Raw genomic sequence first — 25,196 nt, forward strand, 5'->3', positions numbered from 1 at the left:
GTTCGAATTTGTGAAGAGGACTTAAGAGAGACGAATAAAGTTGTGCTGAGTATAACTTACCGGGTAGCTAAGAGCAGCATAGAGAGCGTAAAGTGGTGTCTGTGTTGGATTGCTTTGTAAATTACTATGGTGCATAGAACACGTTGACGGCATCTTTCGATGCCGACAACGCCGACAACTTTCGGGGACGAGACGAAAACAAAATTTAAAGAACAAATTTCCAAATAGTATACACAAGTTGCATAAATATGAATTGGGTATATTAAAACATAGAAACGACGTTAAATTGGAAAGGAATCTGATTTTACAAAGATTACCTGGGATTATAAACAAAAAACAAGGAAGTTAAAGGCCGAGGGCACTCCTTGCACCTCTTTACTCCTTGCTAATGAGGTGCACAATTGTATCGATGATCCGCTTGCCATGCTCGTGGTTCATCAAATTCAGCAGCGGATCGCTAATTTTCAGCTCCAACATTTTGGCCAACTCCAACCGCAGGAACTTCATCATTTCCGCAACCTGATGTGTGGCGGCCTGCAGCATCAACCAGCCACCTTCCAGCAGTATCACGAAATCGCCACCATGTAGTTCGATCTGGAGATCGCTGCCCGAAAACAGTACCATCGGCAGTAGCGGTACCATGGTCGTTTCGCGGATGAAAATCCTGGACGTTTTCATTTTTTCCTGGTACACTAGAAACGGTGAACCAAAGTGTCCTACGCTAGCGTTCACCGACGATGGGTGAAGCGCGACGTAACCGTCCTCCTGAGTTTTGAATCGCAAATCGGATGCTTGTGGTAAACGCGGCACAGCTCCTACCGCACCGGTAACGAAGCTTTTTTCAGGTGTGAGAATTTTCACCACATTCGGATAGAGGGCAGCACACAAGATGGCTGCCAGCAGTCGGTTGTTCGAACCGTTCATATTAATCTCCGGTCCTGTTACCTGCTGTAGATCGTCCAACTGCTGCCGTTTCGCACGGCTGCGTCCGGACAAATCGATCGGTACGAAACCGATCGAAACGAGCAGTTCCAAAAATTGGTACTTCATTTCTCCGATCGTGGCCAACGTTTTACCGGAAAGATAGTTTTGCTCCGCAAAGCACTGTCCAGCGTAACGACTTTTTTGCGCCGCTTCCATCCAACGGCGGTACGCATTCAGCATTGTCAGATGATCACTGTTGCCGATCGCAAACTGTCGCTTTCGATTGTCCGCCTCGTCACGCTTGCCAAAAGGTGATACAAACGGGCTTTTGTAGCTAAGGATTGCCGCCATCGTCAAGACACTATCGAGACACTGGAATATGGCGCCGAACAGCATCAACTTCCCTATCCGCACATCCACCGGAAGTGCCGACAAATGGTGCCCGAGCGGTGTCAATTGTTCCTCCAAATCGAGTGCACCAACATCGACGAGACGCTTTTTCGCTGCCTGAATGTTTTCCATGCTCGGTGGTTCGATGAGGGCACCGAGCACATCGTTCACCGAACGTTCCTCAAACGTGGAAAGAGTTTTCACACGTAAAAGTAACGGTTCGAGCGGTATACGATGAATTTCCGGAACGGGTTGACCAAGGATGTGATGCGAAAATCGGGGCCGTGTATATAGGTGTATGCAAACGCCGGGCATTACACGTCCGGCTCGGCCTTTACGCTGCAACGCATTGGCTCGCGATACCCACACCATCTCGAGCGATTCCATGTTACGGTTGGAGTCGAAGCGCTTCTCCTTCATTTGGCCACAGTCAATGACAAACACACAATCGTCGATCGTAACGGACGTTTCGGCAATGTTTGTGCTGAGCACTATTTTCCTTTTCCCTTTCGGTGGTTTACGGAAAACGAGTGCTTGCTCTTCGTTCGTAAGCATCGAGTGGAGTGGAATCAGTACGAACCGATCGCCCCGGGCACCAAACAGTTTGCTTTCGGCGAGTGATTCATGTACGGTTTGTATTTCCGCCAGACCGGGCAGGAAGATTAGTATCGAACCTTCTTTCGGCCAATGGTGTGAAGTATCGTCCACGATGTAGGTGAGCACGTGCTCGATCAGCTCGGGATTGATGCGTAGCGGATCCATCAAATATAGTGCTTTACACGTTTGCTTCGAATAGTCTGTGCATGTGAAAATGGTCAGAAACATTAGATTTAGTGTTGTGCGTACTGAGAAAGAGTGTGGAATGATTTAAATCTTTCTAATAAATGATTTAAATAAACTCCTCACAAAGAGGGATACGAATTGCAACGGGTTTTAAACTGTTTTGGGAATCGTTATTTATCAAACTCACTCCCAAGGCGTGAAAAGTCCTCAGAGTAAGTAAGAGTGAATTTGTTCCTTGAAAAGAGTTGGTACTCTCATCACTACTACTTACCTGCGTATCGTGCAAACATGTCGGCCATTTTCAAATTCTCGTCACGAATCGTTTTTGCCGGAGCCGCATTTGCTGCCTTCACATCCGAATACTCCAGTTCCTGCAGCAATTGCTCTTGCTCGCCCTTGCGCAACTTGCGACAAAACTGCGAGTCCGGTTCCAGCACAAATCCACTCCTATCTAGTATATCCTCCAGGAACAACTGTTCCACCGGAAACGTGCGTCCCGGTATATCCAGCACAGGTATATCACCAAAATAGCTCGAAAACAGGTTCGAGTTCAGTGTCGCCGACATCAGAATTACTTTCAGGTCCGTACGTTTGCCCAGCAGCTCTTTCAGTATTAGCAGCAAAAAGTCGGACTCTTCACTACGCTCGTGCACCTCATCGACGATAATGTGCGTCACGCTGGCAAGCATCGGGTCGGACTGTAACCGCCGCAGCAGGATACCGGTAGTACAGAACGTAAGCCGTGTGGAGGACGAAATTTTGTTCTCCAACCGTATCTGATAACCGACCGTGTTGCCTATCTTTTCGTTTCGCTCTTCTGCAACACGTTCCGCTACACCGATTGCGGACAGACGGCGTGGCTGGGTGCAGATAATTTCCACATGCCGAAGCGGATCCTTTGACTGCACCTTGGACGATTGTAGTAACCAATCGTCGAGCAGAAATTGAGGTACTTGTGTTGACTTGCCGCATCCGGTTTCTCCACTGATTACGAGAATCTGGTGCGATTCCATTAGACTTATAATTTCCGCCATCTTTGTCCATGCCGGAAGCTTTCGTCGGTTTTTTAGCATCTCTTTGTACGCTTCGTTTGTTTGTTTGTCCATAAACTTTCGCACTATGTTGCGGTCCTCTTTCATCACCTGTTCCGGGTTCACTTTCGACCCGGTATGACGACCGGTTACACCACGCTGATGGTGCGTAGGTAAACTGTCCCCTGTCCCACCATCGATCGCGTCTCGTTCCGGAACGTAAAACAGTGATCTTCTACCATCGGGAAATTGGTACCGATCCTGTTCGATAAAGCGTCCTATTTCCTCATCATTCTGCAGCAGATCCGCCACCGTATAGATGCACGGCATACCATCGTTGGTCAGCTCGATACACTCCTGCACCAACCGTCGGTTCACTCTAAGGCACAGCTGTTCCGGAATATCGGAACAGGTAGTTTTTAGCAACAGTATTGGCCGCTCGAACGGATATCGATTCCCGGGTGGAAACCGGATCTCCAGAAAGAACCAATTAGGATCCTCTTCCGGCGTTTTATCCACCTTTTTATTGTTCTTCTTTTCTTCGCTGTCCAACTCTTCGAGTTCGTGCGAATAGTGGCACCGATTGCCGTACCGACATTTGCCCTTCGCAAAGTTCCAACATTTTTCACGCTTCGCTTTTTTCTTCTTTGCCAACGCTTCCAACGTTCGGCGCTTTTCTTCCTCTGCCTGCTGTGCTTCCCGTTCCGCCTGTTTCTTCATCTCCGACGGGCTGTGCGTTAGCAGATGATCGATCTTAAACTTTAGCTGCCACACACGATTGTGCTCCTTTTCTACGAATAGCTTGTCGTAAATCGATTCCAGCACTTCGCGTTCATCTGCACGTAGTGCGTTTAGCTCATCTTCATTGTGATCCTCCGCCGGTGGTTGAAGATCATTTGGTGGAGGAAAATATTTGGAAAATAACAACGCTAACGCACTATCTACATCCCCATTATGGTGATCGAGCGCTTCCTCACAGTGAGACCGGTGGAAAGCGTAGCTGTGTAGCTTCATTACGGCATACATCCGAAACTTGTCCTCATTGCTATTACCCGTGCGTGGGATATTGGAGAAATCAACACCACCCTGTATGACCAGATTGCCCCGATCCTGCCAAAATCCTTTCTTCATGCGGCCTCCCTTATCCTCGTACTTGGAAATGTCGCCCAACTGGAAGGACTCCCCATGGATGGCCCGGAGCGTTTCCATGATGAGGGTTTGTGATTCATCCTTAAGCCGTAACACTTGCAGCTCCACCTTGACTGGCTGCTTGGTGGGTGGTGGATCGATGGGTGCATTGCTGTAAGGAACGTGCTGGGTTAAATGTACTTGCGCTACTAGCGGCTAATTGTTGCTTACGTGGATCTTGGATCAACAATTGTTCTTAAGAAACAGTCCACAATCAGCTGCTGGCTTTCTTCGTCCATTTTTTGTTAGCACCACAATGTTTACGTATCACCACACCATAAGGTGACAGATAACGTGTGCGGGGTGGATGTTGTGACAGCGACGAAATTATGACCGACAGTTTGTCCATTGTTCGGGGAAAATTTGAATGGACGCAGGCATCTCGAGAAAAGAGCAGTTGAAGGGTCGTGCAAGGCTTTTTTAGGGAATATTACAGATTGAATTGCCAAAATACACTCCTAAAAGATAAAGTTTTTACTTTATTCACGATAAGCAATGCTTTGGAACTGGTTTTGTCCGTTAACCACCCTTATTTCAAATTTAGCTGCAGCATTTTGCTACACCAAAAACTTGCGCACAATATTGCATATCTAGAAGGGCGACTTGTGTGCAACAACGATCGACAGTTTGCTATTTCGCGGGAAATTCAAATCTACATAATGATTCATAATTGAGTTTTTGCTTTCCTTCTTTCTTCTTTCACTCTAAATATGAAATTAAAAAATCAGACTGGCTGGCCTTCATCAACGGTTGTTAATGAACTTTAATTTAGAGTTTTTCGATATGAGATGGCATCCATTCGAGAAAATGTTGCGAATCACCTTGGATCATGTTGGTGAAATTCATCTGGTTTAAATTATTTTAAAAACAGGATGGCAATGTAGAATTGGTACACTGGCTGGTTTTTTATGTAATAAAATTGAAACCAAGTAAGATGAATTTTCAGAATCGATTAAATTAAATTTAATTTCATTTAATTTATTTCAAATCTTTTAGCTTTTGCACTTGATAACTTGATAACTTTCCAAGCATGTAGACCCATATGCTGATCGGATCCTACGGGTTCCCTTCTGGAGACGAAGCAAACACCACTACTCCTGAACGATCGAAGCCTTATGGGTTGGAGCTATATCCTGTTGGAAGCAAAAAGCTGTTTAGCGTATGGTTTCAAGTGGCCTTAGAGAACGGGTGTTAAATAGTACTCCTGGTTAATAAATAGTAAATTTAACAAAAGAAAAAATGTAAATTGGCAATCTAACAAGTGTATCACTTCTATGATGCCACCCAGTAGTATACAGCCAAATGCAAACGAAAGTAATTATATACCTAACGTTGCGCGGTGAGGTGTAAAAGTAATGAAATGTTCTTGAAGGTGATATTTTTTTGCATCTCTTATATACTAATAAACAGCAATACGGCCTGGCCGTCCCTTATGAATAAAAAAAAATATACTAATAAACAAATACTTTTCAGTCCTTCTACTTCTTCTTCTTCTTCTTGGCTTCTGATGATTCTAGGTCACGCTGGCATTACTATAGACTTGCAGATACCACGTAGTTGGCTTTAGCTTTAGTTTTTAGTTGGCCAAGAGCTTTAGCACAAGAGTTCCAATCCATTCGGGAACACGTTGCGAATCATCTTGGATCATGTTAGTACATTTACTCTTGTTTAACTGTTCTTAAATAGTGTACAAAAAATACAAATAAAAGTAATTATACGCCAAACGTTGCGCGGTGAGGTGTAGAACTCATAACATGTCATGAGTTAAAGGCGAGAATTTTGTTTCACCCGAAGATACTTACCAACTACTTTCCAGCCATCCTACGCTAGTTCAATTTCCACATTAAAGGAAAACTTGACATACCAACGTTTAGATTACAAAAAACAAAAAACAATAAAAAAAGGAGGAGCAAACCGACAGCACCTACAAACTAAGCTAGACATTGAAGGTTTGCCAAGGTCATGCAAAATATTGAATGTGAATCAAAAACTATTCTGTTGTCCATTGTGTTCCGCAGACTACTAAACTTGAATGTCTGCCGAACCATTGACATTCAATTGCGTGCGGTTTGGTGGTTCACTGATCGGAAACGGTATATAGGCCGGAGATCTGGGATCTATCATATTTGTGAGCAGTGGTTATTGAAGCCACAACCACAATAGAATGCAATGTCAGTGTCGAGGGAAGGGTGTCCAACGGGAGTAGTAGCTGTTAAGCAATTTGGGCTAGGAATAGAGGGTTTTTGTGTATCGTTTTTTTTTGTGTATAGCACCATTCGATGATATCACGAGAAATCGGTTTAATTCACCAATCACTACAAAAAAATGTGGAGCACGTTGGAGCGTTTACAGACCAGTTGCATTGTAAGCAGTTATATTTAAAGATACTTAAAACTAACATTGGCTGAGCGGATTTCTTTTTTTTTTTCGCTGAACATCTGCTCGACACATCAATAGTCAATAATTCACTCCAAGTTTTAGATAGAAAAGTATGAAGTCAAGAGATTCATTCAAGTATGGCACCACTCTCACGTTGATGACACCGTAAGGAAGTTCTTATCGTAACCTGTTGCCTGCCCGCCGTCATACAGGAAAAGCGAGCGATGTACCGAACCGTTGTAATTGTTTCTTTGTTTGAATAATCGAAAGCATTGACTGGCTGTGCTCACGTGTTAACCGGCGTTTAATATTTCTGTTTGTGTTCGTGTGTCGTTGTGCATTTTGCATCGAACCTCAACCGCGCTGTAACGTAATGGGGAACCATCTGGGAAACGGTTGTACATTGTAGTATCCTTTGTCAGCAGCCAGACAAAATCGTGTAACACCCCGTCATTCTAACGCTTTCAGTGTACGGTCCAGTGTCTCAGTGTCATCCGTGCAATTACTATCGGTTGTTCACAGCGGGTTGCGCATCCTTTGTGATCGGCTTCGGTAAGATTGTATGTACCGATCATGCGTAATCCATCAGTAAATTGTCGTAACATTTACAGCAAAAGATAGGCCAAAAAGAAGCAGGAAGGGTACGTTAGGCGAGTGGAGGACCCTTTGTGCGTCAATTGCTCAACGGCAAGCTAAACAGCTTAGCGTATCGATGCTGCGCGGTGACACATGTGAGCTTGACTGCAGTGCCCGATAAGCCCAATTGGCTTCGAAGGGTCGTCGCATTATCGGACGGGATCGTTGAGCTGGTAATCGGTCGTGTGTTTCTGTGTGTGCTACAGACACCGATGCATCTGTCGTGCAGCATAATGTGCATGCTGTGCGAGCTGATTGATAAGACCGATAGGCAACACAGCGTGTATGATCGTGCACGACACTAAAGCTTTGACAGCGTTTGGCAAATGCAGTCTATCAAAAGGACAGCTGCGTTAGCTCGTTAGTGGAATTAGAAAGGTTCGGTATCGGTTGTGTAGGTGCCGGGGTGGATTGCAGTTGTAGGCGAAACATGTAAGAAAACAAAATCCACGATCATCAGCAACTTGCACAGTCGATAGTACTTCTGCTGACCAATCATTCCTACTGCACCACATTTTCGCGACAGTTCCTGCGGACACAGACAAACACACACACACACACACACACACACACACACACACACACATGGACACTTATCGGATTGCTCCCCGAAGTGGTTTACACCTTCGCACCGGCGGTCGTCTGGTCATTGCTTTTCGCGCGTAGAAGTCTCGTCGCGCTAGACCGCACTCATTGACGATTTCGACCGGCTGCTCCGATCGTTCAGCTCGAACAGTGATCGGATTCCGTGCGGCAGTCGCTGTCCATCGGTCGGTGCGGTTCGCTCGGTACGTTGCACAGTCCGCATTTACGCTCTCGCAGCAGCACGCACCTCACACAAAGCGGTGTAACGATGCACTACTAGCGGGAATATACTGATGTCAGTAGGTGACGATCGTCAGGGTATGAAAACCTCACAGCGAAACAGTGTGAAGAATCGTGTCGCTCCGCAGTTTTGGTGTTGGGAAGCAAAAATTGTGCATATTCTTAATGGAGTAGCGACAACGATAGTGTGCACCCAGTGACAAAAAAAAAAAAAACCCTTGCCACTGATAGGAAAGCAGGAGCGCGGGCGCGAGCGCGCGTGTAGCTTATCACTTACGAACGAACGAACTTACAAACGAGTGTGCGTGTGTACGGAGGCGTTGGAATGTTCGGTTTCTGCTGACCAGCGACAAATAAGCCAAATTGTACAATTTTCGCTCTCAAAGTGTGAAGAAAATATGCCAAAAAGCAAATTCATCTGTGAGCGTTGAAGATCGCAATTTGTCCTTTCGAATTTGTGCGACAAAAAGATGGTTTTTGTTTTGGCTAATTGATCGTAAGTGGGCATGTTGTGGCCTGTTGTTCCGGTTGGGCAGTGTTAAAACAGTCGTTCAAACAATACGGTCAAGAAAGAGGCACGGTTTGGTTTTAAAATTTAGTTCGAGTGCGTCGTCGATGACGGCAGCTTCTCTTGGCGCATTTTGGGACTTCCCCAAAAAATGCTTCCAAAAACATCGTTAAAACCCGTTCCGCACGGTGAAAGATCGTACCATTTATGAACAGCAGCCTCTCTCGTGTTCACGTGATCAACGTGATCGGTTGTGATTGCGTCAATGAGCTGATTAGTGGCGAATAGCCTGTCAACGGCTGGGGGGTAATATGTCATAGTCAAGGGGATGATAGTGGGCCGTGACCCCCCTCGTGCCGATGGTTGATCCTTATTTCGGTGTCAATACTGAAGCCGGTGATAGTTCGGTGAAGATACGGGTGTTGCACGTACGCACCATCCAGCACGTTGTTTAGAGCCTCGATTATCAAGGACAAATAGTTTTACCAGTTACAAGATAAGGTTAGAATGTTTCAATTGTTTTCTTAATTAGATGGTTAAGTATTGCAGCCATTATCGATTATTGTTTCGTGAAATTGCAAACCGTGCTGGCAGCAAGTGGTGGTTATCACTCACGCTGAACCGCTCTATATTGACACTCGTGACGTTTGGCAGGTCTGCCCCTAATCAGCTGCTTTTTTACCCTCCTTCCCAGCTTACTAGTGACATACAATTGAGCCTTGTTTTGCGGGTCATTTGCACTAGCGATTTCGAACCCATTTACATAGTTACAAGCTTTCAGCTCGGTGGGGTGAAAATTCCAAAGATAAATAAATGGACTATCATTCACAGGGGACCGTTTGTTTGACACATCGGCTAAAACGCTTCGGCAAACACATTTGGCTAAACGAACCAAAGCACAGCAACAACCGCATGTGTAAATAGGTGCCACGAGAGCTAATCAATATCGCTGCAAATTTACGCCTTCGCCTTCTATCGCGCGTATGGTCTAGTTTCGATTAGCATAGTTAGCAGCTGTTCAGATCTGTTTGTGCTCGGGTAGCAGCATCACACGACCGGGCGCCATTTGCGCGAAGCATTTTACTAACGAGCATCACGCAGTGGTGCGGATGATGCGGGCATCATTTCTTGGCATCGCTGTTAAACGGGGGCTCGTTAAAGATGCGCCCTGTCTCGGGACTTATAATTCGTCGTGGGTCACACAGGCATTAGCACCAACGCGGTGGGCGGCTGGTCGGAAGTGTTTCGGGTGTGTTTCGATCGTTACGGGAAGCGATCGTGATCAGTACGCATCACAATCACCTTGCGTCCCGGCGATATCGCTTTGCATCAGTTTGCCGATCTTAGCCGTGCGCATCACAGCTCGCCATCGTTGTAAGCCGTTCACACAATAGCAAAGCGTTCGCTGGCCGTCGATGGACACCGCGAAGGGGGGAAGGTAGGCTGACGGGTGTAGCAATGCGATCGGATGCACTTGCCGTGGCATAATCTTCGTACACACAGCTGGCGAGCAAGTTCAAGTTTTGTTTTGATGCCTTATTTTTTGCACCGCAGTTGTGCGAGTTTTTGCTGTCCGTTGTTGGCTGGTTGTTATTTCGTTGCTGGTTCTTGCGTGCGCGCACACACACGCCATGCCGTAGGCGTTTGTGCCATGGTGAAGCTTAGGTTGTTGAGGTGAGGTGGTGGACCACTCCAGCAGCAGCACAACCAGCATGGATTCGCGGGATGCAGCGAAGATGAAGAGAAGCAACTGCTAGACGATTCCGTGCCGTGTGGTAGGTTATGAAAGTTCACGTTCAATGCCATCAGTCAGGCTAGGAAGTAGCACGCTCAAGAAGCGGTCGTTTTCCTCGTTCCCGGACCTGGTGCTGGTATGGCACAACAACGCGCCGGTCGGAACTATTCGGAGATTGTTGTAGGCTCTGCAATTAATGCTCGTTTTCTTCTTTGCTTTGTCTGACGAATCATCTGAATCGCGACCTTGGCCCACATTGCAGGCTCGAAATCAGACACCGATCCGCAGCAGTGGTAGAATCGGAAAGAAAGCCTGCTTTTTCGTATTTCGTTGGTTTGTTCTCAATGTCGCCATGTCAGCAGCGGCGGCCGAACGGCCGTCGATCCCGAACCGGAACGCAAACTTTGGACGATAATCTGGTGTAACTCAGGCAAGGTAACACTGCCAGTCAACTATCGTGCATTTGCTGCTGTGTAGTGCGCGCCGCGAGCCTTGTGCCGAATGTCAGTTCACGGTTAGTTTTGGGCACCGGCACAAAGCCTTTTTGATGGTCAGCGACGACGACTAGCGTTAATGGTTTCGCGTACGTACTGAGGCACCTCGAAACTAAAGTTCACGGATGAGTGATCGCTTGGCGTTTATGATACGTTCGGTGTCGATGTGTGTGTGTGTGTGTGTGTATAGGGGTGGGTTTAAACTAGGGCCCCAATATGCTGCAACTAATAAGTGTTTGGAGATGGTCAATTAATGATGAAACATCATAAAGCTGGTGCACTAATCGCGCATAGAACTATTTCACTGAGCGATAACGATCGTCAAGATCTTTGATCTGTTGACACAATCTTTGAAAATTCAATAAGATTAGCTCGGGTACAATAAAATCAAACCAATCAATCGTACAATAACCGTTGTCCATTGCAAGGGCAATACGTTATTAGGGCCGATAAGGATAATAAACCAACCGACAGCTGACCGGAGGGATTTCTGCAAGCAGATGCAATAGTTGAATTGATGGCGATATCTTGCCTTTACCGTCGATTGTGGCGCTTCTGATCGGTCTTACTGATAACGCTACTTCACTTGTTTGAATTCCTGTGGAGAGAGTGGAGCGTCAATCAATCACCGGCCGATGGAAGGGTGGCAATCGTGATAATAAAACTACAGCTTATCGTCGGCTTAGGCTGCAGAACTTCCTGAGTACCGTACGAAATGCAGGACGACGCTTTCGCAGCCATCGCTCTCACGTTGTCGTGCGTCAATGCGAGGGATTTGTGAGCATTGTACATCACTTCCTATCCCTTTTCGAACATCTGTTGCAAGATCCTGTTGGTTCGTGCTGGAACGTGCCCTTTCGCTAGAGCGGAACTAGCGCTATACGTATTCACAACTCGGTTATTAAGCAATAAATTAATCGACCCGTTGCATTCGGTTAGCTGGTCCATCCGCGTTTTGGATGAATAATAGTAGAACACACACACACACACACACACGCGCACCCAAAATTATAGTTTACCAAATGTCAGCCGACTAGTGCCATGCGTTCTTCGCGAAATCGGCCACAAAACACGTGGTTGTTTTGCGCTTTTTTTTTTGGGGATGTCTTCACTTTTCCATGAAGCTTCGGTCCGCAGCCAGTAACACAGAAAAGAAGCAGCTTGATCGCAGCTCGGATTTTAAAATAATAGCAATTAGATGTGCTTTACGAAGTAATTTATGGTCGCTGGGTTCTTTTTTTTTTTTACTTTGTGTGAGTGACTTCCGGTGGTTCTGCGCTGTTGGCGTATTTGTCAGTATGGGAATTTGGTTTCTGTTCGCCAAAGAATTTTTCGGTTTAGAAAAAAGGAGTAAGAGAGACGGTGGAAGAGAGATCGAGAAAGAATAGTAAATGATACATCGCGTCTTCACAAATTGTAGCCCAATTAAAATGATCCGAGCCACAGTACTGGCCATAAAACTCGTTAATGGGTTGTATGGTACTCTCTCGGTTTGCCGGACGAAACTAATGATGCATCCACAAGTGGGTTGTACAGGGAGGAAGAATAACAGAATCTCGGTGGAAGCTGCAAAGGCCTTCGACCGATTCAATTTTTGTGTACTTTTTTTTTCTCGTGCAATAATTTTACGATGCCTTGTCTGCTGTGGTCGTGAGCTGTTCTCTAGAACAGAGCTTTGAGAAAAGATGCCAACCGTGCCGCAAAGCCGCAAGCAAAACACAAATGTGGATACAAACTGTTCGCGCACGTGCTCGGTAGCTAGGATCCGAGATCTGGTAGGATCGTGTAAGATCTTGTGCCTATGTTCGTCTCTCACATTTATGGGTTGCATATTCAGCAGCATGGGGCATGGAGCAGAATAATAGAAACTACATTAAACAACAAAAATTCTCTTGTTCAAAACGATTCCCATTCATGAAGTCGTCCCAAAAGCGCATCCCGACCGGACAGCGCGAGTGAAAGGATCGAATTTCTACTTTGCATATCGAAATCGAACATAAATTATTAGCATTTGATCAGCCCGCGGGCGGACCTGATCAGCTACCAATTGATCAAGGTGTAGTGTGCGGCGAATTTCATATTCATTCGCCCATATTCTTTGTAGTTCCGCCCTAAAATGGACGGGCGAGGCCGCAGAGCCTTGTAGGACAGTGGTACTCTTCCTTTGCCGAAACTCTTCACCGGCGGCTGTGTGTGTTCAGCCGAACAAAGATTTGTTTTACGAGAGTTTTGTAGGCGTTTAATATAGCGCTTTTGTTCACGTACGTGGCACGGGTCAACGTGATTTTGAATAATGCGATCACACCAGTAGGACAGTGTGGTGCCTGTGTTGGGTTGGGGCTCAAAACAAAATTCTATCATCTCTTAGAAATCCGCAAAGCTTATCTTGCGTGCGTGAAACCGAAGGTTGGGGGAATGGAGGGGTAGAAAATTTGCATAGATGAACGATTGCTCATGAATACTGGTCAGATTTTAATCGAAAGAAAATAAGGCAAAAGCATGTCAAATATTTGAATATTGCTTGAAAATGGTGAATGAAGTAGTGTTTTGATATTTTAGCATACGAAGATCAAAATAACGATTTTTGCACACTGTGAGGAAACGGTTATTTCAACATTTACATACAATTACACAAATTAAAGCAACGGTTAGCATGACCGTTGATGTAACGCGCTTGATCATCCTCTCGATCTTTTCCAGACAGATCTGCCCAACCTCGCCCCGTGCCGGAATATGTAAAGGCATCTAGAGCTGAAAAGTGTGGAGCACATGGACGATGTACTATGGCATGCACTGAAAATTTGATCAACTCCGTACCCGTTCCGTTTTACGTGCGTATACTGTTGCTGCTGCTGTTACGATTGGATCTACCGGAAAGGGCTAGTCACTATCGCAGCCTGGCCTCCCGCGTATGACAGCAATTTCCGCCTCCAAAACTAAATCACCTGCAAACGACGGACCATCATCATCGATCAGCTAAACTACCTCGGCTCAATTGTTTAGTGTGTACAGTGTTTCGCCCGGTGAAAAAGTTCTCATCTTTCCAATCTAACGCACGATCGTGCGCTTGATCATCAATTCAGCACGCACCGCGAATCAGTAATACTTTGCAAAGTGATAATTCGTAAAAAAATATCATCAACTGTATGCTTTAGCTCAAAAATAGAAAAAGTTACAGAGCGTGTGTATGTGTGTGTGTGTAACGATCGTGACGTGTGCAGCAGTGTGCCAAGGAAGTGCAGGAGCTATCTGATTGTACAGGTGCGTTCGCGTGCAATCAGGCAGAGATATCGGGTTTGACGGAGACCGATGGGTAGAAAGGTTTATTGTATGCACCGCTGTTACAACTGATGCGTACCTGCCGTCACACACAGGTTTGCAGCGTACCGTATTGCCTGTGATCCCGATCGCCGATGGAGGATGTGTACCGTAGCGCAGGAGATAAAGGTAGATCTCAGTGAATCTCGCTGCTAGGCGTAAGGTGAGTAGCTTTGCCACGACTTGAACCGATCATACCGAACGGCAGTAACTGAAACGAGCGAAGCTGAAAGAAAACCAGTACGCGAATGTGAATGAGTGCGTGAAGGCAGCGGAAGAAGGAGGATGGAATTCTAGTCCCAAGCGGAGGTTGATCCCGCACGGTGGACCTCCGCAAAGTTTATTCCATCGCCGGAGCAGGTGGAGTGATGTGGTGTAGCGTATGCTATCCGTGTATGATATCCTATCCGAGCCGAACTTTGTGCCGTAAGGTGAAACTTGCGTATGTGTGTGTGTGTGTGTGTGTTGCAATTCTTTGCAAAGATCTTGTGATAAAAGGGTGTTGTGATAGTGGTGTACAGTGTCGAGGAACCGTAAAGTGTAATTTTAAAACAATTGCGACAATTGGCAAGTGAGAAAGTACGTGCAACAAACTACATTTTAAGTGCATCTTAATTGACATAGTCTGTAAGAAAGCTGCACGGTTCGACCGTGTGCATGGGTGTAGTGTAGGGGAACCCGTTTATCTAATCGAGCAGCGTTTCGGCAAAGTTATAGACGGTCCAATGATCAGTCATGACGCCCAAAGAGTGGTTCGCTTTGCTCCTGTTTTATGCTGCGTACCTGTTTATGGGCGCCAGCGTGTTTTACCACGTTGAAAACGATCTGGAAAAGGAGCGACGGGTTGAAGAGCTGGCCGAGAGGATCGAAATTAATGGTACGTATGGGTTAAGGGTAGTGAGTGAGATAGGAAAGTAATTCATGTAATTGTTGATGGAAGAGATTAGTTTTAAAAACATGTATAACACTTTCGTATAACAGATTCTAGAAGGTGTCGGATGAGGATATCTTTTTTCCAGAGATTAGGATCAGTGCGTTAAAAGCTTTTGCAGCTATTTTGAGCATTTAAGTTATTTCCCACTATCTCTTTAAAAATATGTAAACAAGGGAAGGTAAAAAAGACTGGTTGAAAAAGAACAAATTATTTTTGTAATAGAATATACCAATAAAAAAACACTGACATGAGGCATCCAGAAGAGACGAAACGATCATTTGTAAATTCATTCATAATTACTGTGATGCATTTTCAAGGATAGTGATGAGATTTTAAAGCCGTTTTGTGATTTTCATTGCCAGCATGCCTTTCTGTGAACATTCAGTATCAATCCAATCGATCACCAGCACGCCACCAAACTCGTGAGAATGTTTAACTTAGCTCGTCAAAGAATAGTGCCGCAAAGAAAGGACTCACGATCAGTTGCTTTGATATGACTGCACGTGAAACTTGCCGTCGAACAATTGCCCGTTGCAATCCTTCATGTTTGACTTGCCCTGATGCTAGTCTTCTATGGCAAAGCACGTTCACGAGTGATTGTACGGACTTGGACGATCATGCAAATACAATTGCGTACGGACAGCCGTCGCTAAACCCATTCATCTCGCTTCGACCGAATGACTGACGGTGGTCAATTTCCTGTTTCTCATAAATCATCAAATTGTCGGTTCGAGCGCGACACGAGCACCGATCAGCACCGATACCGATCGGGTTCGGTTTATTCGAGTACAATTTAAATTCTAATGAGCCGTTAACCTTCTCATCTGCCTGAACCGCGCAGTGCGATGAAATCGATCTCCTGTGCGCCTAATGTAGCTGCTCCGGTACTTGAAGCCAACGAGTTTCACGTATCTTTTCACACTTGGCGCGCCACGCTTTGGTGATGACGAGATGGGCTCGGTCGGCGGTGCATGCTGCTGGTACAAATTATCGGGTTTTTGCCTCCGGTCCGGTCCAGTCCACGGGTACGGCTGTTTTGCTGTTATTGTTTTCCTTACAGCCATTGCAGCGTGGCGTTATCAGCCGGCTGGTTGTGTACGAGAGGTCAGCTTTGCATGCACGTGTTGTGTGACCGATGTCGATGAGTGTCGATGCGGCTGAGGACACACTTGAAACGCTATGTGCTCTACTTGTGTGTCTTCACGATCGGACACTTGACGTGTGCTTCCTATGCGTTGGGAACTATTAAAATAATGACAGAATCGTGTTTAGGTTTGTTTGCTGAAATGTTTGTTTGTTGTTGGACGTCCGGAGCTATGTGGAGTGGACTGGTGACAAATTGATCGGTAATGAGAATAAAAGGAAAGCATTGTTGTTGATGTACTGTTTGTTTGATGTTAGTATCCTTCGTACCACAATTGTTTTAATCAAACAGATTCTAAATGACTACCTTGAACTGGCGCTTTCGAAGATATACTAAAGATGGTGGCAAATATCCTATTTTTAATGACGCTTTTATGACTGAGTAATAAAAAGGGGGCGCCCGGTGGTATTGGTGACATCGGCACCGGTCTTCAAACGGCAGGATCGGGGTTAAAATCCCATCCGGACCATTCCACTGTAGTGAGGGCTGACTACGTGGTATCGGCAAGCCTAGTTTGCCAATCGATGACCCGCGTAACCTTTAAAGATCGTTAAGCCAAGAAGAAGAGCTATTTTATCTCACCAATATGATGAAATGTAAATGAAGCCATTTTTCTACCAAGATCTCAGCAAAACAACAATGTATCTAACGATCAGTCACCAGATGATCCATGTTCTAACTGGATCAACATTATCTCGTTGCTACATCGGTTCCAGCACGATCCGCGTTGACAGTAAATGAAGTGATTTCAACTAAACAAATCATCAACCACAGCATTTCACCCTACATGGTAGCTCATGCACGTCAGTGTCAAGTGCATCGATTACTATCGAGCTCCCACAAGCTCGAGTGCAAAAACCAGATGTACACGATTACATTAATTTGAATATCACAATGCTGAGCCTGTTGCCGACTATCTGTTAGTGTGTACGGACGCGTGGCAATTGCTAGATTTCTGCAGCCTGGTGCTATAATGAAGCGGGTGAGCAACGGGCGTTGCGGAGACTTAAACGCTACAGAGTAAAGCGCAGCCATACCCGGGAAGGGCAATAACGAAGTCATTTAATTAATGACCAGTGTGGCGCGTGACCACTACAAAAAGCTGCGTGGTTGCGTTGGGGCGGATCAATTTGAATCAATAAATCAGCTCGGAATGTGGCATATGACGGACGGAGGAAAAAAATGGTGTTAAAATCGTTGGTGCAACGTTTGGAGGAAAATATCGCTTAGAATTCCATTCAAATGAAGTTGTTTTAAGAGATCTTAATGATCAGTATACAAAATCGCTTCCAAGCGCAGGCATAACGAGGGTTAAAAGTAGACATTTTTCAAAACGTCGGCTTTCAATCAGCTGTAAATCTCATGCTCAGATCTAGATGAATCTGGAATCGATAATTGTCTGCTCTGTAGGTACGTGCAATTTGCACATTCCGATGAATCTTCACGGTTATCCCGACAGGATGGCACCGATGTGATTAGATACAACTATTCAAATCATCCTGGGTGTTCATGGTCCATTTGCATGGGATCGTTGTGATTTTTTGAGGTTCAATTAACACTTACGTCCTCACAATTCGTGTGATACAGTTGAACCTTCGACGACACCGGAAGGATGACCGTTTATTGATTTAATTTATGTCAATCGGAATGATACGGTGGGTTGAGATTTGCTTCTATTTAAGATTTGATCGTGTAGATTTTTTACTTCTAAAGTAAACCATACATCTGATGTTGTCATCAGTTCGAGAAAGTTGTACTCCGATTGGCAATATCGGCCGCCTCAGAGTTGGGAGAAAGTTTTAGTTAGCGGAAATGGTCCATTTTTTCGCTTGCGATGAGCTTTCAAGCTTTAAGAAAAATGCGTTTTATTGTGTATTTTCTACCTCTTTTCTGTGTTGCACATTCCATCGGAACGATGCTTTAGTTTTATGATAATTCTGTCCCAAAAGTTGTGAGACGTGTTTGTAAAAGTGGAAAATGCAAATGCAGCAGAAACGTCTTTTTAGTCCCATTATATCGCTTTATTAGCATTATTTATGGCATATTTCGAGTACAGGTCACCATGGCTGGTGACGTCATCCGCAAGCGTGAAGCAAACCCATTGTATTGCACTCACGGAATACGCCTTGGTTACTGTAGCGCTACACGGAAAGTATCACAAGAATAGCGTAAAATGTCACACTCCATATAGATTTTCTCGCACGTCCGTTAGCAGGTTGTTAGCAAACATAGCAAGGTAAAAGGGTGCTAATGATACGCCGATACTCGGCGATCGCAACAAAGTAGAAAAATTGAAATAAAAATAAAAGTTGTAAGTTTTATCTGCTACTGCTTACTGAAAGTGATGATTGCAAGAAAAATCGATAGTTATTAAAACGAATATTAACCGGATTTTGTTTTGTTTCTTAAACAGAAATGCTCGTGAAATATTTGTCCCCGGAAGATGAGATATTGCAACGTAAGCTTATTGGACGGTTGGACGATTACTGTGGCAGTAAAGTGACGAATTACACCGAAGACGAATACGAACCACCGTACGTTTGGGACTTTTACCATTCGTTTTACTTTGCCTTCATTATCTGTTCAACAGTGGGTAAGCGTAGCTGAAGAAGTGCTGCAAGCACACAGTCGTTGCAACCTTTACCACCTCTTTATCTTGATCCACCTCTGTTTCAGGTTATGGAAATATCTCACCGCACAATACGTTTGGACGAATATTTTTAATCTTTTACGCACTAATCGGTCTGCCAGTGAACGGATTCTTCTTTGCGTACGTTGGCGAGTTTTGGGCAAGAGGTGTAAGTGCTTTAAATTGTTACAATAGAATTTAAAATTTATTAAGCCAACTAAAAAGAAAAGACTGACCTTCCTAATATGATGCGTACTCTTATTTCGTGCATTGCAGTTTGTTCGACTCTACCGCCGTTACAAAGCTTATAAATTATCCGCCAACGCTCGGTACGCGCCACGTAGGATCAGCTTCATCGGACAGATCGTTCTGTACCTCATACCGGGCGTGATCGTGTTCATTTTCTTACCGGCGTGCATATTTACGTACTTCGAGCAGTGGCCGTATGACGTGTCCGTCTACTATTCGTTCGTAACGCTTACGACGATCGGGTTCGGCGACTATGCGGCATCGTTTCAGCCGTCGCAGGAGCACGATTTCGGGTCGCTCTTTACCGTCTACAAAATATTTATCATATTTTGGTTTTTCGCCGGCATCGGTTATATTTTTATGATTTTGGGCTTTATTGCCAAGTAAGTATGAATGGGTTGGCACGCATCACACACACACACACACACACACACACACACACGTGCAGCGACGTGCAATAAAATTAATCGTTTTACTTCCCTGGCATAATTACAGAGGCATATCGCACAAAAAAATACAAGAACTGGAAAAGCTTGTTGCATCCAACCTGAAGGAAACGCAGCATCGTGTGTGGAACGGAGTTACCAAAGACATTAGTTACCTGCGAAAGATACTGAATGAGGTGTACATGCTTAAGTTTAAGGTAAGTTTAAGGAGCCTTTCGTTCGTCGGCCCTATCGCGCTGTCTTGCTTTTGTTGTCTGTCGTTGTTTTTGTTACGCTTTTTTCATCTTTCCGCTCGTTATCGTACGTAGCGAATGTTTGCTTTCTTTGTTTACGGCTCGACTAGCGAGCTTTAATTTAGCATACTGCCGGTAATAAGACATATCACTCAAACAAACAATTTTCTTCCAAAGCATTCGCTCGCTAGTGGATGGCAAATGCGGGGTAAGAGCGACCAGTTGCGATTATTTAACATCATCGTTCGGTGTACTTTTGGCATTGCAATTCATTAGTGTCTCATTGTGTGTTCTGTTCTGGTTCGTTTCGTTTGCAGCCCGTGTACGAGGAACCTTCGGACCGGTTGTTGAGTCTCTCGAAAAGTCGATCGAGCTCCTGCCCGGAGCTGTCGATGTACCGTGCGCCAGAATTGTGCATCACTCGACGCAAGCGTGCCAACTCGGAAAGTGTGCTAGTGTTTTCGGAACCAAAGCCGCTCGGCAGTGGATCACTGGTGCGCCGTCTCTCCGATACCGCCCTAAATCGTATCAATCGTGAGAAAACGTTCGGTGTACAGGCGCTGGTGCAACCGGCCGAACTGTTGGCACGGGTTGTAACGGCGCTGGGTAATATTACGGCCAATCCGGACGACAATCAGAGCTTCCTCGAGCAAGCTTCGCTGAATGCGGGCGTGAACTGTTTTTCGGACTCGCAAATATTGGCCAGCGAACGAACGTGGTCCGGCTGGTCGATGAGCGGATCGGACAAGAGTGCCTATTTGACGGCACCGCCAATGCGTCCTCGTGCTGCGTCCGACATTGGGCTTCCGCCTCACGTTACATCACAGGTAGGCAACGTAAAGTGGATAGTTATTTGTAGTTCTTCTAAATACTTTTGTCTTATCGCTCTTACCACCAGGATGCAAACGAGTGGACTTGGAGCGGTGGAGACAACAATCAGATACAGCAGATATTAACAATACGGCAGAAAGTGAAGCAAAAAGATAACCTTCTGCGGGCGGCCCTGTCCAACAATACCAACTTTGACTCTAGCCTGACGATAAATGTTCCACCGACCAGTTCAGACAGCAAAGCTTCGGCTGTAAATCGTGGCATGCTGCGCCGACTCAATCCATTCCGCAAGCGTTCCAAGACGCCCGCCCCGGACCTTGAATCTGGCCCACCGCTCGATTCGTACCTATCGGCCACGAGCAAGGGTCGCAGTTCCATGTTTAATCTTCCAACATCGTCCTATCTGATGGCAACCTCGCGTGGTCGGGGTAGCATTCTTTCGATGCCACCACAGGATGAGCATCTGCTAGAAACGACCACGATAGGTGATCTGTTGCGTGCGTTGGAGCGAATGCACACGGATACGGTAACGGCCGGAGATCATCGAGGAAGCTTCGCAGAGCAAAATGATTCCTTTGGGCGCAAGCGTACCGTCCAGCAGCCGTCATGCGTAGGGCAAAGCAATTTACCGTCACTGCTAACCCTGTTCACACCACCGATCGAGCCCGGGTCACGGCGTGGTTCGATAAAACCCCCGCTAGGACGTACCGGAAGTGCGGACTCTGCACCGATTATGCGACGACCATCGTTCCGTCCATCAAATCCCCCATCGTACTCGGCCACGGTATCGGGTTCGCCGGGAGGCAGTGGAAGTCCAACGCTTAGCGTCATCAGCCCATCGCCCAAACCGATCCGCCGACGGTTTAGCGTACGTCCGTCGAATCTCGCCTATCCGCCCGGTCACTGTCCTCGCCCATTGGCCGGTGGTACCGAACAGTTGAATTCATCGTCCCAATCGTTGCACAACCTACCGACGACAACATTGCAGCGAAGGCTCTCATCCCGTCCGAGTCCGCTAGTCACAAACCAATCGTCACACCTGTCCGTACCGACGGCAATGTCTAGTGCGGCGGCCGGAATCAATGCTTCCGGTGGAGGTCAGTTCCGGTGGCGGCCGAATCTGATGCGATCCGATTCGGACCAAACGGCTGCACCAAGCGGATTGCCAGCGGCGAACAGTGGGCGCAACCGTCACAGCAGCTTGTCGAACTTGTTCGATCAGAAGCGCTAGCAGCGTGATGCGTGTTTCGCACACAAGCAAGATATTAGGTTAGGTTAGCAACAAAGCACCAGTGTGGAAGCCACCGTGGAATGTATCAGTATTGTTTCGTTTGTCCTGCCGAGTGGCACCGCTGCGTGTGCACCGAAAGGGCAAAACGGTTAGTAATATGAAGCTATTTATGAAAAAAAAAAAAAACATTCGATGCCATTCAGACCAGTCATTATGAGTTTGTAGTTAGTTCGTAGAGTAACCAGGTAAAACCAGTGGGAACCGTGGCCGGCTTCGGCGACCAGTGCGAAGAATGTGATGCTTTCCGTATGGCACAGTGACAGTTTATAGACGAAAAAAAAAGTAGTGAAATAAATACAAAAGCACGACAAGTGTACAGAACGAAGAAAACCAGGAATACGATGAGAAAATGTGTATATTCATGAAGCAGCGCTTGCCATCATTGGGCCATCGTTGTACGTCTAAAGCGTCACATGGTTTGTTACGTATAGGCGAAGCCGACACATCATTTGTGGATCATAATTGATTTCGTTCGATGCATTGGCAAGCGTCCAATGCGGGATGACGACGTGTTGAGTGGGTTTTGTCCTTGTTTGCCACCATGGAACAATTTCCCCCCTCGATGCTGCTGGATGAGTATTTTTATCGCAAAATCTAACCATGCGCTCGGTTCACATTGCTCGAGCAACCCTATTGAGCATGATGTATCTTTCGTACGTCCTGTGCTGGGACTTGTCGTCGGGTTCGGTTTGTTGATCGTGCCTGCAGACAAGGTAGTTGAGGATAGCGTTTTACACTATGACCGTTTCATCCGTAAAATGCAATGTTTATTGGTACGGAAAAACACCAACGAAACGAAGCACTGTAGCATGATCGAACTCCTCTTCCCCGGAAATGTTCTGGTAAATTGCGGCAACTACTAAATTTATTTTTATATTGATCCGAACGGACCGTTTTGTCGAATTCCACAGCGAATTGTAAAATTTTTCTTGCCAAATTTGTAAACATGAGCTTCGGCATTGTATCAGTTACTAAAATTCGTCCCCTTACACTCCCCTAGTGCTGCCACTGCACTATTTTGGGGCTAAATTTCATAGAAGAAAAATAGCAAACATTACAAACCATCTATTCGTAAGCTGTCAGTTGCACGATGGCTTGTAGCGGATAGTCTGGGTCCAGGGAATGGATGGGAGGCTGCGGGACGGAAGGTGTGTACCGGTCAGAGTGGGAGGGAACGCCAAACAAACGTAAAATTTGTAGTACAGCTAGAGCGTTACCGTGTGAGCAAAACTCGACACACACACACACACTCGCACATAGGGTCCTGGTTCGCACCAGTACGCAGGCAATTCCGGCGACAATTCCGGTCCAACGGCAATCCGGTTTATTGCCATCGGGCCATCAGTTGGTTAGTGGGAAATGCTGGACGCTTTGTCGGTTTTCCTTCTCTTTTTTGCGCATCGTGCAATAGTACACCACGGCAAAGGAAGGAAGGTGAGATTCAGTTCGCGCACCACCACTGGCGCAAAGCGGCCGTAGCGCGTCGAAGGATGTACGATTTTACGCTCTTGGTTGTTACACTTTCACACCACGAGCGTGCTGAAGCTGTAAGGAAAGTAGTGCGAGAGAAAAAGAAAGAGAGAGAGAGAAAGAGCTTGTATATGTGTGTGTGTGTGTACAGAATAGTAGCTTTGAGAAAGAAAGGAGCGCAGAAACAAAGCACAATCGAATGTGCCCCCAAATGGAGACGCATGGTACTGCAAGCGTTTTACAACGTGAGAGCGTAATTGGTTGGTTTGCACAGAGCAAGAAAGGTTAAAAAAGAACGAAAACTGCCAAATGATCGCAGTTGTCTTTGTACGTAGCATTGCAACGGGATACGAAAGCTTTCTGTTTTTGTTGGTGTTTGTGCATAAAAGTACAGGCACAAGGAGCGTATGAGTTAATTCGAGAGAGGGCTGTACGAGAGTGTCTGCGTATGGGTGTGAGTGAGCATTATTACTCCGGGTGGGTTGGTTGCTGCGAGTTGGGAAAAAGGCTAGATTAAAATTTTGTCTGTCAACCACCGTCCGACCGACCGAGCGATTGACTTTCTCGCCAAGTCAACGGCAAGAACAAAGCAGCTTCGATCAGAACGCCCCATTCCACCCAGCACATACACACCCCCTTCGAGCTTCCTTCACGGAACGAATTAGAGGCCGTAGTAGCGGATAGCAGTAGTAGGGCAAAAGCGACTAACCCCGCTCGGCATCATAGGTTAGAGCAACATTCCAGCAACATTATACCGAGTGCGTCTTCCTTTTTTTTTTTTTTTTGGTGTTTTGTTTTCGACAGGCCAATCGAAGAGGGTGAGCCCCGGTGCATTTGTGTGTGTTTGAAGTAAGAGTGTTCGGGGTTGGAAAGTGTGTCGGAAAGGGTGCTTTTTTTTTGTTGCTTTGGACGTAGCGTGTGCTCACGGTTTTCGGGGCACACACCTGAGCTACACGGTAAGGACACGGGGTCGGTCCTGTTGCTTCTGTTCGGAACGGTGTTGAACGGTGTGTGGTGTTGAGTTGGTATGCGTGTACCCCAGTGTGCTACCAGTGCTCCAGGATGGTCATAGGCAGGAATAGAGACCGATCTAGCAGGACTGATGCTGCTGCTGAACAACAACGAAAGCGAGCCACGGGCCTCGATGGCAAGCAGTGAGTTTGGGCCAGTAGTGTAGGCGCTGTCGCACGGTGATAGCAACGCAGTGCAGTGTGTGTAGTGTGTCCTTTTCTCCAAATGGACCCGTTCCAGTTTAGTCATTTGCGGGAAACGCTTTACTTTCAGCTTGTACTTTTCTTTGTTAATTCTATATTTTTCGCTTCCGTGTGTTTGTCCCCTCAAAATTTAAGCGCTTAAAAGGATGAATGTTTCCCGGTACGTTCTGCACCTTGCCGCATATTTTCCGTCGGATTTAGAAACGTCAAATAATACACTAGAGAGTGTTCCTTTTCCACGCCGCCTTAGATAAAAATTTGGCCTGTCGGTAGTACCGCTTAAACATCCATTTTTGCTCTACTCTCGGTAGCTTACTTGTACAATTTTTGCGAACAGTATTTACATTTATTTCATCCACACAGCAGCGTTAGAGCATCAACATGGTTTGTCCTACTTATCGAACAGTGCAACGAAATTAGTGAAACCCTTCTATCTGTGTGCACCATTTAGCTGTTCTTTGTGGCTGTGAAAAATGAACAACGTATTTGTCAATCGTGACGGCGGTCGGTGGAGAAAAACGGTACGAAGCTTACTTGTACGGTG

General features: G+C 46.0%; 4 protein-coding genes across 6 annotated transcripts in view; 1 reads left to right on the plus strand and 3 right to left on the minus strand.

The window, feature by feature from the left end:
• The window catches only part of LOC126558913 (pyridoxine/pyridoxamine 5'-phosphate oxidase-like), an 87,298-nt gene that overhangs the window by 12,114 nt on the left and 49,988 nt on the right, over positions 1-25,196 (minus strand). The window lies entirely within an intron of this gene.
• Positions 1-25,196, minus strand: part of LOC126557894 (protein Notchless) — a 195,019-nt gene that overhangs the window by 4,769 nt on the left and 165,054 nt on the right. The window lies entirely within an intron of this gene.
• Positions 376-25,196, minus strand: part of LOC126556762 (putative ATP-dependent RNA helicase DHX57) — a 300,736-nt gene continuing 275,915 nt past the window's right edge. The window contains exons 1-3 of one of the 2 annotated variants that reach the window (XM_050212238.1): positions 4,488-4,589; positions 2,369-4,428; positions 376-2,111 (exon numbers count right to left, since the gene is read on the minus strand). In XM_050212238.1, the coding sequence (XP_050068195.1) occupies positions 376-2,111; positions 2,369-4,428; positions 4,488-4,555 (3,864 nt within the window). In that variant the 5' untranslated portion in view covers positions 4,556-4,589. Of the gene's footprint in view, positions 2,112-2,368; positions 4,429-4,487; positions 4,590-25,196 lie in introns of those variants that run through there. The other variant, XM_050212240.1, reaches the window with a different exon arrangement.
• LOC126557055 (open rectifier potassium channel protein 1) lies at positions 14,939-21,908 on the plus strand. Its single transcript, XM_050212699.1, has 7 exons — positions 14,939-15,088; positions 18,703-18,882; positions 18,966-19,087; positions 19,195-19,550; positions 19,663-19,810; positions 20,164-20,673; positions 20,745-21,908. Exons 1-7 carry the CDS (start codon positions 14,947-14,949, stop codon positions 21,906-21,908), a joined length of 2,622 nt encoding a protein of 873 aa, XP_050068656.1. The 5' UTR covers positions 14,939-14,946.

Source organism: Anopheles maculipalpis, chromosome 2RL (assembly GCF_943734695.1).
Source record: "Anopheles maculipalpis chromosome 2RL, idAnoMacuDA_375_x, whole genome shotgun sequence".
In the NCBI taxonomy this organism is placed as follows: Eukaryota; Metazoa; Arthropoda; class Insecta; order Diptera; family Culicidae; genus Anopheles; species Anopheles maculipalpis.

Excerpts from the sequence above, each read along its gene's own strand:
- LOC126557055 (XM_050212699.1), top strand. The coding sequence starts at position 14,947 with ATGACGCCCAAAGAGTGGTTCGCTTTGCTCCTGTTTTATGCTGCGTAC. Across the intron at positions 19,088-19,194 it reads GCGAGTTTTGGGCAAGAGGT|TTTGTTCGACTCTACCGCCG; the intron begins GTAAGTGCTTTA and ends CGTGCATTGCAG. Across the intron at positions 19,551-19,662 it reads ATTTTGGGCTTTATTGCCAA|AGGCATATCGCACAAAAAAA; the intron begins GTAAGTATGAAT and ends GCATAATTACAG.